Source organism: Peromyscus leucopus, chromosome 9 (genome assembly GCF_004664715.2).
Source record: "Peromyscus leucopus breed LL Stock chromosome 9, UCI_PerLeu_2.1, whole genome shotgun sequence".
Classification (NCBI taxonomy): Eukaryota; Metazoa; Chordata; class Mammalia; order Rodentia; family Cricetidae; genus Peromyscus; species Peromyscus leucopus.
The window spans coordinates 48,544,574-48,560,350 of NC_051070.1; the positions used below are offsets into that span (position 1 = coordinate 48,544,574).

Genomic DNA, 15,777 nt, shown 5'->3' on the forward strand with positions numbered 1-15,777 from the left:
TTAAATGGCTTGCCTGTGGTTTCACGAGCCAGCTCTGCTCTTTACAGTTAATGGAAGAGCCCTCATCCTGAAGATTACAGGAGAGTCTTTAAATTCGTTTTTGGAAAGAAAATATTGATAGGAAAGATAGGACTTAGGACAACCCTAGGTGCTGTCGTAAAATCTCCAGATCTCAGTGGCAGTCCAAATAGAAGTTAGCGGTTGGTAGATAACTGCCCTCCAAGTGTGACTGGCAGACCGATGCTCCATTCTTCACCTTTAGTGTGGACCCCCAGTGTCTTCACATCCATGTGTGTTCAGCTAGAGGGGCAGAACATGGTCGTTTTTTGGGGATGGAAAGTTGTGGGCTGGGCCTAGAAGTGCCCATCCTCTATAAGACATCCTTCACTCCATGGTCACATCTAATACACTTGGGGGCGGGAAATGCACTAGAGGTATGGGCTCGGGAATGTGAATGTAACCAGGTCAGTTGGTCTTCTCCGTCCCCTGTAAAGACAGATTAGGTGGCAGCCAAGCTTCTTTGTAACTCAAGTTCTGTGACTTTTTGATAATCAAGTGATCACTGAACCTGTAGCTAGAGTACCTGCTTAATCCTTGTAAGAGTCATACTGTCATAGATCATTGTGGCAGTATTTTGCTGGCTCTTGTTTGTTCAATGACTTCAGAAAAAATACTGAAATTAACCTTTCATGATTTGTGATAGAGAGTGGAGAATGTCATACAAGAAGTGTAGAACTGTATCAGTGACAGATCAAATCCCAGTATGATTACTTTCTTTGAAATTTTTTTTGGTTAGAGTTATTCATTTTATTTTATGTGTGTACATATTTTGCCCACATGTATGTAAGCACACCGTGTACAGGCCTGATATCTGCAGAGGTCAGAGGAGGCCTTTGGGTCCCTTGGGGCTGGAGTTACAGATGGTTGTGAGCCACACCATGTGAGTGCTGAGTGCTGGGGATGGAACCTGAACCTGGGTCCTTCATAAGAGCAGCAAGCACTCTTAACTCCTGAGCCATGCCTCCAGTCCTCACAGTGTTCTTCTTGACGATTAGAGGGCTATTTTAAAGCTACTCAAACATTTCCATGTTTTCTTTCACTTCTTAGGTCTAGGACACTTGTATTTCATTTTGTTTGTTTGGAACAAGGTCTTCCTACAATAGCCTAGGCTGGCCTGGAACTCTGGCCTGGGATTGTGGATGAATACCACCCCATCTGACTCTTAGATTTAGATGATTACTTATTTTAAAATAATTTTTAATGATTTATTTATTCTTATTTTATGTGCATTGGTGTTTTGCCTGCATATATGTCTGTGTCAGGTTCCCTAGAATGGAGTTACAGACAGTTGTGAGCTGGTATGTGGGTGCTGGGAATTGAACCCGGGTCCTCTGGAAGAGCAGCCAGTGCTCTTAACCACTGAACCCTCTCTCCATCACCATAGATTTAGAGTTTTAAATTTAGAACTCGAGGATGGCATTAAATGTAGAGACCACGATGGGAACCATACATGACCCCCAAATACAAGTGAACACTTGCATACAAATATAACTGTCACTGTATTCATTCATAGAAACCTTACAACAATGTGCAGTCATGGGGGTCATGTTTGAGACAAATTTTTCGAGTACAATAATCTGTCACTAGTAATGTCCCCCGAGCCCCTGACATGTGCATCTTTCAGGCTTCCCATTGAAAGGATGCCCTGCTTTCTCCTGTCTAGTCTTCTGTCAGTCCTCTGTGTTGTCCCTCTGTCTGTGCTCTGCCTGCTGGGACAAATGACTTCTACCCCAACATGCTCTTGCTTCTGGAGGGCCTTTCCTGAGGGTAATTCCTATTGTTGGCAGGATTCGGGGCTATGTCTAGTTGTGTCCCACACTTTCTTAAGATGATTGGTTGCTTAAGGACAGAAGTCATTTAACCCCTCAAATGTACATGCAGGTACATACCTAAGTGTCATGATGCTTTCTATGGAACAGCTGGTCAATACATTTTGTTGAACTTAGAATTTGAAATAATTAGCCATGTACTGCCAAGAGCATAAAAACTTTTTTTTTTAAATAATTTTCTCGAGTTTTTTTAAAACATGAGAAGACATTTCATTTCTTTCGTAGGGAGCTAAACCATGAAGCAGCCTTGTCTGCTAATACTCAGTTGGGGTCTTGTTTATTTTGTATTTCTTCTTCTCCCACATTGAATTTTACATTCTACGGGGAAGGTAAAGTGGGATTGGGGGGGGGTGTGAAAGCAGTTGTCTGTGTGTTCAAGGACTTGTGTTTTCTCTTCTGTCTTGACGTCACGTTTTCTTCTTCTTCTGTGTTTTCCTGACAGGAGAATTTCAGCCAAAGCCTTCCCTTTTGGGTGACAGCAACAGCCCAGGACAAGAAAGAGACCAGTTTGTTGATGGAGCAGATGCTCTCCACTCGGAATTTATGAACTATATTAAGGCAAGATTTTGCGGCTCAGTTCATTTTCCTTTGCATGGCAACCTTAGATTTCAGGTTCAGAGATTTCAGTCCAACTTCCCAGTCTCGCTTACTGTTTGCTCCCAAAGTCTTCAGCCCATCTTCTCAAAGCTCACCTTATCTGTGTCTGACATTGGGAGCTGGCCCCAACCATGCTTGTCTCTGGACTGTCTGCTTATATTTCTTTTCTTTTTCCTTTCCTTTCCTTTCCTTTCTTTTTTTTCCCCTTCTTTTTCTGGTTCAGGAATTGCTCAGCTCCCTCTTCCTCACTGGGCCTCACAAGTTAGCAGGTTTCCCAGAATGACCATGCTCACTTGCAAAAGCTCAACATCATTTCATTTCCCTCAACATGTGTTAGGTGAATACTTCTTAGGTTGAGAGCCCAGGCTGAGCGTAACATCCTTAGAACTAGAAATGTCCCGGCTCTTCAGATTTTTGAATGTTCACATTAAACATTACAAAATGAGGATCCATAATCCAAAAATCTGAAATCCAAAATGCTCCAGAAGTAGAAGCTCAAAAGGTATAAGTTTGATGGGCCAGCAAGACGGCTCTTGTATGGATGTCGGGAGAAGAATGGGAGGCAGTTCTCTCCCTCCACTAAGTGGATCCCAGGGATTGAACTCAAATCATCAGGCTTGGCGGCAGGCACCTTGACCTACTGAGCCATCCTGCCAGCACCTCATCTGTGTTTTCTGATGATCAGTTTGGTGCTTTGACCTGGCCTGACTGATATTTTTGGGCATTAACTCCAAGGACCACCAGGAGGAAGACCAGCTGAACTTTATTTATTCTGTTTAAGACACTAATGTGCTGTAGCCTTCCTCATGCCCTTGAGATGGAAATAATTTGACAAGTCCATAACTGACCCCACTTCGTTTGTGCAGTGTGACAGTCTAAGACCAGTGGTTCTCAACCTTCCTAACACTGCGACCCTCTAATACAGTTCTTCATGTTGTGGTGACCCCCCAACCATAAAGTTATTTTTGTTGCTACTTCATAACTGGAATTTTGCTACTGTTATGAATCATAAGGTAAATATCTATGTTTTCTGATGGTCTTAGGCAGCCCCTGTGAAAGAGTCATTAGACTCTAAGTGGGTTGAGACCCAAAGGTAGAGAAACCACTGGTCTAAAAACAGTTACATAGACACAAAAGAGTTTGTACAGTAGCCTAGCTCTTTGCCTTCAGATCTTACCCTCCTCTTCTGTCTCCATCCACATTGCTTTAGCTGAGCTCGTCATGTCTCACTGTGATAGTTACAGGTGCCCACTCAGCTCCTCTGTGAGTGAGTGTGTGTGTGTGTGTGTGTGTGTGTGTGTGTGTGTCCACCCACGTGCATGCCTGTAACATACATTCGCACCTTTTGTCTTCTGCCACCAGCTGTTTTTTTAGAGCACAAATCTGATTCCATTCCTCTCAGGTCCCTCCCACAAGGTTCTTCCACATTTGACCCTTGTCGGTCTGCTCTGTGGGACAGTGAGAGAGTCATGAGAACATGGGAAAATGATTTTGTCTTCCCTTCCTCAAGAGTTTCCCTTCAGACTCTAAAGATAGAACACTTGAAAGATGTGTTTGGAAGAGTCAGACTCGAATTCATGTTCCAAAGGAAATCAAAGTAATTAGTAAAGCATACTGACCTCTGGATTCAGAGAGTTCCAGGAGCCAAGGACCTTGGAAATGGCTGCTGTAGGGGGTGGATCCCATGGACAGATACTCAAGGAGCAAGCATGTGTTAGGGTCGACTTCAGTTTGTAGCCTTATACCTGAGGACCAGTGAGTGTGCTGTACTGCCCAGCACATTGACCATCAAAAGCTCTGTATTTTATATAATCCTTTCTTATTTCCTGAATTGGTATCTTGCGCTTTTGTTATTCTGGTTGGTTTTTATCACTCGTAATAGTTATATTTTATGAAACCACCATGCATATTAAATTATCTAATACCAAGCCAGTCTGCTTAGAGAAAATACCAGCTTTCGATTTCTGAGAGCCTTTGGTTACATTTTTTGTCAGTCAATACAAACCTTTGTTTTATGTATGTCTCTTTTTAGAGTCAGATATAAGGTTACAAAATTAATGGTGGAGATAGGTTTTGAGAAATGTGTCGTTATAGAATTCCATCACTTTGCACATGGCAGCCTCAGATGGCTACGGCATCATTAGCAACATAACCTTGTGTATGACTGCCTGCTATTGGTTTATTAGTACTGAATTCACCAACACAGTCACGGTCATGCATACCTGAATAAAACTTCTCAAACTTGTCTTTTCTGAATGAGGTCCTTTGTAGTTGTCTTAGGAAAATTAGACGGCATCTCAGCATTGTATTTGGGGCCCATTTTGAACTGTGAAATCATTGTTTAAAAAGGCATGAAAATATGAAAATGTGCAGTAAGTGGACCAACAGTAATGCTTGTTCAGTTTACAGTATGAGAATTAGAGCCAGAAGGCAGAGTGCTCCTCATCCTGCCTCACCTGGAGTCCTGCATGTCGATCGCTGTGTGTGTGTGTGTGTGTGTGTGTGTGTGTGTGTGTGTGTGTGTGTGTGTTACTCAGAAGTACTCTGAGCACTGCTTTGGAGACGGCAGGTAAACTTTTGTTGAGTGGGCCAGTTCTTGAACGCTGCCTAATTTGAAAAAAAAAAAAAAAAAAAAAACAAAAAAAAAACTCAGCATGCTAATGTCAGTCTGTTCTGTGTTCTGAAGAAAAGCTACATGTTTTGGTAACTTTTCATTTTGAAGCTGAAAATGAGAAGGAAACCAGTTCCACTAGTTGAAACCTAGAAGAACTGGGGCACGTTGCTTTGGATGTGACATCTGGGAGTCCGTTTTCATGGATTTCACTGTCATTTGCAGGGTGACACATGTGTTGATTGTTAAACTGTGAAAGTACAATCAATACAGTAAACGTCTGAGTGGTTTTTGAAACATCCTTCTCCGGGGAGGTCTGGTCCTAAAGACACACCAGAGCCAATGATGATGTGCCCTATTTCCCACAGTCTGACGTTCTTTCCCTAATAGGGAAATGTACCCACTCCAGGGTGGCTCCCTCCCTGCCAGTGTTGGCCCAGCCAGGACGTTTTCCTTGTCTGAGGAGAAAATCCGAGGAAACACATGGAGGGCCCACAGTGGACACAGCTTTCCCAGAATTCACTCCTGCTGCAGCGTCTCTGGAGAACTTTGGTGTGGGAGGCTCAGGGAAAACATTTGAGTGACCTTTGAATTTGTTCACATGAAACTATTGGATTCAGTGTAGGGCCTTTTTCTATTGTTAAATACTAGTAAGTTGAATTAAATAAGGAACTCAGGTAGACTTTATGGGTTTTTTTTTAATCTTTAGTTTTCTAAGTTTTTTTTTTTTTTTTTTTTTTTTTTTTTTTTTTTTTTTTGAGACCAGGTTTCTCTATGTAACAGCTCTGGCTGTCCTGGAACCCACTTTGTAGACCAGTCTGGCTTCGAACTCACAGAGATCTGCCTGCCTTTGCCTCTCTGAGTGCTGGGATTAAAGGCGTGTGCTGCCATCTCTTGGCTAATTTTTTAAGTTTTAATTGTGGTAAAATACATACAAAAATAAAATCTTTGATCTGTAAAATTTTTTGAGACAAGGTTTTGGTAGGGTAGCTCAGGCTGACCTTGAACTCACGATCCGTCTTCCTTACTTGACCTTCCAAATGCTGAGGTGCAAGTGTATACTACCTGCACACCACCCCAAAAGATTCTCCTAGCCACATTTCGGTTGCACAGTACAGTTTGTGTTAAGTACATATTTTTTTAAAAGAAATCATTTATTTATTTATTTATTCATTATGTATATAGTATTCTGTCTGCATGTGTACCTACAGGCCAGAAGAGAGTGCCAGTTCTCATTACAGATGGTTGTGAGCCACCTTGTGGTTGCTGGGAATTGAACTCAGGACCTCTGGAAGAACAGTCAGTGCTCTTAACTGCTGAGCCATCTCTCCAGCCCCATACATACATATTGTTACACTGTTCTGTGACCTCCAAAACCCTTCGGAACTGAGACTCTGTACCTATTAAATCTGTCCCATTCTGCCTCCTCTCCCTGGCAATCACTGCTTTACTTTCCATCTCAATGAATTTGGCTATTATAAATACCTCATGTGGGTGCAGTCATGCAGAGTGTTTGTGTGTGTGTGTGATTTCGAACTCAAGGTTTTCTGTACGTAGTGTAAAGAATATTCCATTATAGATCCATAGCGTATCAACCAATACCTGATTGTTTTGCCTTTTGGCTCTTGTGAATTACACTGTCATGGGTATGGGCTGGGGCCAGTTTTAACTCTTCGTTGAATATCCCATGTGTTCTCTCCGTAGAACCAGACAGAAGACTGTGAAGAGCTTTTGCGGATAGAAGAGGATGCTCACTGGCCAATGGAGGGACTGTGAGTGCCAGGGCGGGTCATGGGCCATCACTCCTTTTCAGGCACACTGGCACTCATGTCCTGATAGATTTCGATCCGCTTTTCTTCGGGCAAGCCTGGAATCTTCCCCAGTCATACTGATAGGAAGTTGCCAGTTTTCCTATGAGTCTTGTTACAGTACTGGACCATATAGTACATCTTCATTTGTGCTGTTACAAGGAATACCACATAGACTAGGTGATATGGAAGCTGACTTGGTTTGTAGTTACAAAGGTCTAGACGTCCAAGGTCAAGGGGCTGTGTCTAGTGAGAAGCTGTCCCATGGGAAGAGAGAGTGTGAGACAGAGTTGAGCTCCTGTGGATAAGGAGCCATCTCCTGTAATAATTGTATCCATTGCTCCCCCTAGGGGCCCTGGATGCCCTCATGAAGGTCCCATGCCTAACACTGCTGCCTTTGGCATTGAGTTTTCTACACATAAAGTTTGGAAGTTACATTCGAACCCCGCACAGCAGATGGTTTTACTTCTTTATTGGCCTTGAATTTTATCTGACTCAATGTTGTCAATCAAAAAACGTCATAGTAACCAAAGTGTCTTCTCCTTTCCTTCTGTTTTGTTTGAAGAAGCCAATAGCCAGACCTAAGGTCAGGAGAGCCAGTCCCTTCAACCAAGGTCTTCTGGTTCAAAAACATTTTTTCAAATGATCTATTTATTTGCATTGGTGTTTGCCTACATGTGTGTCTGTGTAAGGGTGTCAGATCCCCTGGAACTGGAATTACAGACAGTTGTGAGCTGCCATATGGGTGCTGGGAATTGAACCCAGGTCCTCTGGAAGAGCAGCCAGTGCTCTTATCGGTTGAGTCATCTCTCTAGCCCTTGGTTCAAATTTTTGAAAAGCAATTCTTTAATATCCTGGTTGCTGGTCTAATAACTGTCATAACTGGCATATTTAGATTCTGCGTGCCTGGCACTGTTTTATTTCATAGGCCAAAGAAAGCTCATCCTTTTAGTAGTCCTATAAGCTCTGTTGTCTGCCATATTGCAGATGATGAAATTGCAGCACAAACCGGTGATGCTTTCATCTCTAAGGCTACAGAAGGCTAACATTTGATCCTGAGGAATCTTGTACCAAATGAACATCTCTTTTCCTTCTACTGTATATAAAGATTATCCAGGGGAGCAGATAAGTGTCTTGCCAGAAAATGAGCCTCTTCCAGGAAGTAGACTTGGTACCTATAGCATAGGGTAGATGTTTAGTTGGTAGGTTTTTTGCTTTCTGTGGTCCAGGGTATATATAGGTCTCGACCTCCCACTATACTTTGTAGGGATTTTTTTTTCCTTAAAAAGGACTGGTGCAATTGTTAAAATGCACCTACTAAAATGTTCTCTGCTAGTAGGAATTCATCAGCCCACTGTATGTGGCAAGAATAGTCAACTGTGATCCAGTTTCTCATGCCGGAAATTCCCTCCTTTTCACTCTGTCCCACCAGCTCCTTGATGATACACACTTCTGAGAGGCCAAGGAAGCCTGACTTACTGTAGCAGCATGCTACCACGAGGAAAGAGAACTAAAACCAGATAAATCTTTGAAAATCCATTTTCAGTTTCACATCTTTTTGCAACCCTGGCTCTAAAGTCAGGATCATCTGTAGAGTTTTCTAGGAGGCCTGTCTTTATAGGAGGTCGGATTAGCTTAGGTGTGTTAGGGCTAGTGTGTCTCTTAAGCTTTATAGTTGATTTTCCGGCATTAAACAATCAGGATGGAGATCTACTCTTCCACACTGAGCCCCTCACACCATAAAAGTCTTAACACTTAGCCATGCTGGTGGAACCAGAGTTGGAAGCCTCAGAATGGACATAGCTTCGCTCAGGGGAGTGCTTCCGGGAAATCTTACAGAACTCCGGAAAGTGTGGAGACTCACCAACCTTGTCCTCAGCCTGACTGGCCATAAGAGCAAGTGGAGGCCTGGGAGTTTGGAGTTGGACTGGGCTTTCTCTGCCCAGGGACTCCTCCCATCACCATAGGACCCAACCTGCAGGATACTGACATGTCTTCATTACAGTATTGAGTTTGTTAAAATTATTTTTCAGCGGTTGATGGGGTTTTGCAAGGAGGTGCTTGAGATGTGTTAGTGGTCCTTCTGCACTCATGCTTGGTTTTGTGTTGCAGACTAGGTTCATCCAAAGATCAGGATTTGGATATAGCGATGATTGAGCAGCTGAGGGAAGCAGAGGATTTGCTTCAGGATCCCAACGGGTATGCCCTTCTGTCCCCAGCCCGGTCTTGTGTTGTAAATGAAGCCTGCTAAGTTACTGAGGACATGGCTTCCCTTTCTGAACTATTTATACCCAATTTGGTCTTGATGTGAGCAGGAACAAAGTGTAGTCATTTAATTGCCTATTCCCCAAGACCCAGAAGTAAAAGAGTCCCATTTTTACAGTGATTGAGATAAGTTCCAGCCTTCTCAGTCTTTAATGATTGTCCTTACCTCTCACCACATTCCTATGGGATGCTTGGTATCATTTACAGAAAATGGAAATATGACAGAAGTACAAAAACATAGGCAAATTCTACTAAAAATGGAAATTTAAAACTTCTATGTATTTCTGGTAGTGCCAGATATGACAACCAGCCAATATATTTCTAAAGATTGGGGTTGATTTGGGTTGTAGATTCCTTTTTAAATTTGATTTGGACTCTGTCAGGAACATTCTCTCTCTCTCTCTCTCTCTCTCTCTCTCTCTCTCTCTCTCTCTCTCTCTCTCTCTCTCCCCCCCCCCTCTCTCTCCCTCTCTCTCTCTTCCTTAGATAATGTAATTTCCACAGACAAAGCTCCTTTCAGTCCAGCAGTATCCAAAGCGAGGCACTAGGTACATGACCACTGCAGCAGTGGACCTGAACCCATCTCTGATCACGAGTCCTGGGAATGTGAGGATGATGGGGTCATATTGTGCACATGGCTACTACACACACATCACTTTTAGCTGGAATTTATAAATAAGGAGGTTTGTGAATCCAGGCAGAAACTTGCACACTGTCATGTGTCCCTGAAAGAATAGTGGCCTGTCCATTTGTGTATGACTGGAAATCTTTAGCAATCGATCGAAAACCATCTAAAGTTAAATTACACTTACTGTGGATGTGTAAGAGAGGGAATGAGAGTGGGTTCCAGTGAGCAAGCTAGCACACTCTACAGCGTGTGTCTAGAGATTGTAGGACAACTCAAAGAATCTGCCCTCTCCTACCACCACGAGGGCCTCTCGGGATTGAACTTGGGTCAGACTTGGCACGAGCCCCTTTCCCCAATGAACCATCTTGCTGGCCTTTGAAAAGCATTTTCACTCCAGAGACATGAATTGATTTGAGATGTGAGCCTGTGTGCATGTGTGCATGTCCAAAGAATTAGGAAGTAGCATGGCTGGTGCCGTCGGCACACTTTGAGTCAGTCACCTGGAAGCTGGTTTTGACATCTGAATCCCATGTTTTCATCTGTGAGATGAATCTACAAAGTAGAGTACCCACTTGCCCCTTAGGCTTGTAAGGATTTGCAATGGTACATGAACAGTTGTAATGAAACTAATTTGGTAAAACATCCCCAAAGTCACCTTGGTAGTTTGTAAGCAACGTTTAGAAATATGTGGACCTTTCAAATGGCTTGTGAGAATTTACCTTAAGGAACCAAGGGAGAGGAACTATTGTTTTGTTTGGTGAGGGATGGATATTTTTAACAGCAATATTTAGACAAAAAGGAAACGAACCATTTGGGGGGACTTTAAATATATCTTATGGCCATTGATAAAATAGAATGTCATATGGTCCATGACATTTTTGTTAAGGTTACTATTGATGCTGAAATGATCCTTATTTAATACTAACTTCTAGAAAGTTTAATCTAAAAATGCATAGTTTGAGTTCAGTTATAAATACAGAGTTAGGTTCCAGTTGCAAAAGAGACTTGAACAAATCTAGAAGGAAACATACTAAAATGGGTATTTTGCTGTGGCTCCTTCAAAGCTGCCCTGTGTTTTATACTCAGTAGATTCTCAGCAGTCAGTTCTGAATTTGGTGGCTTACACCTGGACAGTGAGACGAGGAGGGCAGAGGATCCGTCTGGGGTTGGGAAAGACTTGAACTCTTGCTGTCGTATCATCTGGTGAAGAGAATGCAGTGGGAGGGCGTGGCCAGCTGAGGAGTGAGGTGCTGGCTTCAGTTGAGCATGTGCCGAGCAGTTCTGAAGATGGAACTCCACATGGCACTGTAGGGCTGAGAACTGGGGTTCAGGAGGTGCTGTGTAAGGGGGTGAGGGGCAGAGGGCAGGAACAAGGAAGGGAGGAAATGGAAACCAGAGTGGAAGAGCTGACGTCATAGAGAGAGGGCTCCAGTTCTCTATGTTTAATGTCTTTTAAATCTTGTTTCATTCTATTGGTAAACTTTTTGTTTTGTTTTGTTTTGTTTTTTACAAAGTCTGACTGGTTAGTGGGTGATTCCCGAGGCAACAGAAAAAGAAAAAGCAGGTCCCAGTCTTGTAGAGATAGCTGTGTCCTGCTCTGTGGGTCAGGACCCAGTCATAAGACAGAGCAACTAGGTGGAAAGGCACTGCCTTTGGGCCTCAGTTTCCTCCTCTGTTGGAAAAGAGGTTGAGTTAGGAGTCTCTCGACTACTGGTTCTCAACCTGTGGGTCATGACCCTTTCAGGGGGGTCTAACGACCCTACACAGGGTCGCCTAAGACCATCTGCATACCAGATATTTACATTACAATTCACAGCAGTAGCAAAATGACTGTTATGGGGTAGTAATGAAAATAATGTTCTGACTGGGGGTCACCACACCGTGAGGAACTGTATTAAAAGGTCACAGCATCAGGAAGGTTGAGAACCCCTGAGTTAGACAGACTCCTGGCAGCTCTGGCGTACATGAGACAAGACAAGCGCCTGGGCATGCTGTGTGTGCAGAATGGCAGATGCAGTACCATAGGAGAAGACCCCGACAGGTTTCCAGAGATACCCGACTGGTGTCTTTGCCAAGGGCCATGTTGAAGCCATTTTATGTTGGACACTTTCTTTTCCACTGTGTTGGTTACTTCATATCTTTGTTCTTTATTTTAAAATAATTGAAATAAATTTGACAAGCTTGATTTTTATTGTACTCTTCTTGTGAGCCAGTCAGTGGGTTTGTAATTTTTAAGTGTAGCAGTCTAAATCAGAGAGACTTTGCAGTCAAAACTAGATGTCATCAATACTGCCATGTTAATACTTCAGCAACTTGATTTTACATCTGTAAATGTGGGAAGTTCTAGATAAATTCAGTTATGTATGACTCTTGAAAATCATGACTTTATGAGAAATTACTGTGCTATTTTGTACATAAGTTATACATAAGGAGTGCAAATAGCTGATAGGAAGCTATGTTGGGACAGCAACATGTGTTTGGAAAACTTTTCTCTTAATCCTGAAGACAAGCCTTGCTTGTCAGTTAAGTGTTTAAAGTGCACGGGGACAGTAGAGTTTACTGGAAGTTTAATGATTTCTCTCCTCTTTAGCTTGAGCACCGACATTACAGAGAGAAGTATTTTGAACCTGTACCCCATGGGCTCAGCAGAAGCCTTAGAATTACCTGACCCTACGCTCAAGTACGTTCACCTTTCATAATTAAGTATATTTTCTGTTTTTACAATGATGTATATGTATTTCAAAATCCACTTTGTCTCTTTTTCCTTCCCGCCTTCCTACAGTGGTCAGCTGCAGCTGGAGACGTCTCCAGAGTGTGAGGTAAGGACAGAGCTGGCATTGCCTTGTGGAAGGACAGTAGTGGCATTTGTTCATGACACATTTTGACCCGTTTCCTGCTCTTACTCTCTAGTTCTGTTGACCCGTTGTCCCTCACCTTCCCTGAAGGATGAGAGTTGGCTGATTCTGTTAGATCCTCTACGTTTATTTGCCAAGATGGACTCACTGGGTCAGGCAGTGGTCACTAAGATGCAGAGGAAGCCTCTGCTGGGTTAGAAATGAGAGGGAGGCCCATGGGGTGCAGACATTAGAGCCGAGAAAAAAGTCCAGCCAAACGAAGGACCTCGAGGACGTGATCAAATGAATTGATGATGTCTGGGAAGACGAAAAGAGTACATAGGGAGTTGGGACATAGATGGCCAAGCAAACATAACGACCTGCGTTCAGACCCTCAGCACCTCTGTGAAAAACCAACCGTGGCAACCAATGCCTGTAATCTCACTGCTATAAGATGGAGACAGGGGTGTCTCTGGGGATCACTGGTTAGCCAGCCCAGCTGGATTGGTAAAGCCACAGGTTCAACTAGAGCAGTGGTTCTCAACCTTCCCAATACTGTGACCCCTTAATACAGTTCCCTATGTTGTGGTGACCCCCAACCATAAAATTATTTTTGTTGCTACTTCATAGCTATTATTTTTCTACTGTTATAAATTATAATGTGTAGAGACCCACAGAGGTTTCCTAGGGTCTGAAAATCTGAGCTTGCTTTACCCAGCAGGGCTGCATAAGGGGATGGTTTGACCAAGGCTTGGTTACCAGGTGTTTGGAAGGGTCTGCACTTGGCTGTGCTGTATGCTTTGATCTAGCAAGGGGGAGGTCTTTTGCCCTGGCCCTGGACATTGTTATAAAAAGCTCTTTTGAAGAGACAGAAGGGGCTGGTGGGTTTTGATCCAGGTCCTCCTGTGTTTCTCTCTGTCTCCTCTCCACTATTTTTCTATCTAAAAGTTTCTTATTCCTCTCTCTTCCTCATAGGAACCCTTTAAAAGGTGGGAGCTGGCCTCCCACAATAATGTAAATATCTGATGTGCAGGCTATCTGATATGTGACCCCTGTGAAAGGGTCATTTGACTCCCAAAGGGGTGGCAACCCACAGGTTGAGACCCACAGAGCTAGAATTCCTACTCAGAAAATAAGGTGGTGAACAAGAAAGACTCCAGATGTTGACGCCTGGCTTCCACATGTATGTGCACATAGGTGCATACACAGATACAAAAGAATACTAAAATGAGAAAGTGGTGGGAATATTTGGGGACAGGATTAGATAGAGTTACATGGAAAGAAATTTGGGTGGTCATGAAGAAAACATTTTTGACATAAAACTAGCAATGATCCTAGAGAAAGCTTATCCCAGTTGTAGAAAGATAGGTTTAAGCTAGTAGTTTGGGAGCACAGACTGTTTTTCTATTGCTGTGAGAAAACACCGTGATCAGGGCATATAAAAGAAAATGTTTAATTTGGGGCCCCAGAGGTGTAGAGTCTATGACCGTCATGGCAGGGACCATGATAGCAGGCAGGCAGGTGTGGTGTTAGAGCAGTAGCTGAGAGCCAGAGACAGACAGAGAAGAGGGAGTGAAGGGAGAGAGAGACAGACAGACAGACAGACACCACTAGCTGGGAATGGCATGGGCTTTTGAAACCCCAAAGCCTGCTTCTACTGACATGCCTCCTCCAACCAGGCCACACCTCCTAATCCTTGCCAAACAGTTTCATCCACTGGGACTAAGCATTCAAGTCTGTGAGCCCATGGGAGTCATTTTCGTTGAAACCACTGTATCTTACTCCTTGGACCCCATTGGCTTGTGGCCATAGCATAATGCAAAATGCATTTAATGCAGCTTCAAAAGTCACCACGGTCTTTGACAGTTTGAGCAGTTTTAAAGTCTCTTCTGAGACCCAAGGCGATCTTTCAGTTGTAACCCCTTTAAAATGAAAAAAGGAAATTGCATAGTCTCAATACACAAGGGCACAGAATATACATTACCATTCCGAAAGGGAGGAATGGGGTCAGTGTGAAGAAAGTGGATCAAAGAGAAAGAAAAAGTAACAAACTCAGCAGGGCCAACTGTAGGTCCTGTAATTCCATGTCTGATGTCAAATTGCTTAGAAGGCTCTGCCCTTCAGCTTCGTTGACGGCAGCACACTTGCTCTCTTGGGTTGGTTCCATTCCCTTCCCCGTGTGCAGATCTTTCTGGCGTACATCCCATGGTTTCGGCACCTCCAACATCCTGGGGTCTCCAACACAATCTGGGCTTCCTTTCATAGCTTCATGCAGTGGCCTTTTAGGGCTTCCATACAGGGACATCCCTGCCCTACACTTGACCTCAGAAATTCTTTTTAATCATAGAACCTCAACCTTCCTAATGCTGCGAACCTTTAGCAACAGTTTCTCATGTTGTAGTGACCCCTGACCATAAAATTATTTCATTTCTACTTCATAAGTGTAATTTTGCTGCTATTTTGAATTGTAATGTAGCTATCTGATATACAGGATATCTAATACGTGACCCCTAATGGGGTTCCAACCTGCAAGTTGAGAACCACTGTCATAGAGGAAGATTCCACAACCCCTTTACTCCTGGATTTCATGACTCTAAACCAGACCACATGGCTGATGCTGCCCAATTCAGCTGCCCTCTTTGGATGGAGCCTGACTCCCTCCTTGAATTACAATTTCATAAGCTTTGATTTGTTGCTTTTTTTAGGACCAGAAAAATTTCTGGGCCCTTTTCCAGACGTTGCAGACTAGCTGGGTGGGGTCTTGCCCTGAGGGCAGTACTCCCTTTGCTCCATTTGGCTTCAAGCATCTCTTTATCTCCTTCAGCGCAAACCTGGGCTCCAACATTAAATTTCCTGGTGTTCTTTTTCTTCTCAGACTGTACATTTTGAATTTCTTTTTGTCCTGCTTGTTACTTTTCATTGTAGAGCTGCATATGAGTTATTACTAATAATACACAATTGAATAAATATAAGCTGTCTTCAGATATCCTCTGCCAAAGAAATTAGTCCCAAACTTTTTAATTTAGTTTCAGGCAGATTCTTAGGATAGGGGCAAAAAAGCAGCCACATTATTTGCCAAAATATCCCAAGAATGGTCTCTGGCCCAGTTGCCAATCCTGTTCTTCTCTGGGACCACCTGTGCTTG

General features: G+C 43.2%; 1 protein-coding gene across 5 annotated transcripts in view; it reads left to right on the plus strand.

The window, feature by feature from the left end:
• Lrch1 (leucine rich repeats and calponin homology domain containing 1) overlaps positions 1-15,777 on the plus strand; it is a 200,575-nt gene that overhangs the window by 135,642 nt on the left and 49,156 nt on the right. For 4 of the 5 annotated variants that reach the window (XM_037208390.1, XM_028878107.2, XM_028878110.2 and 1 more), the window contains exons 9-13: positions 2,332-2,447; positions 6,802-6,869; positions 9,018-9,104; positions 12,389-12,478; positions 12,581-12,617. In XM_037208390.1, coding sequence (XP_037064285.1) covers positions 2,332-2,447; positions 6,802-6,869; positions 9,018-9,104; positions 12,389-12,478; positions 12,581-12,617 — 398 coding nt within the window. The remainder of the gene's footprint in view (positions 1-2,331; positions 2,448-6,801; positions 6,870-9,017; positions 9,105-12,388; positions 12,479-12,580; positions 12,618-15,777) is intronic. The other variant, XM_028878101.2, reaches the window with a different exon arrangement.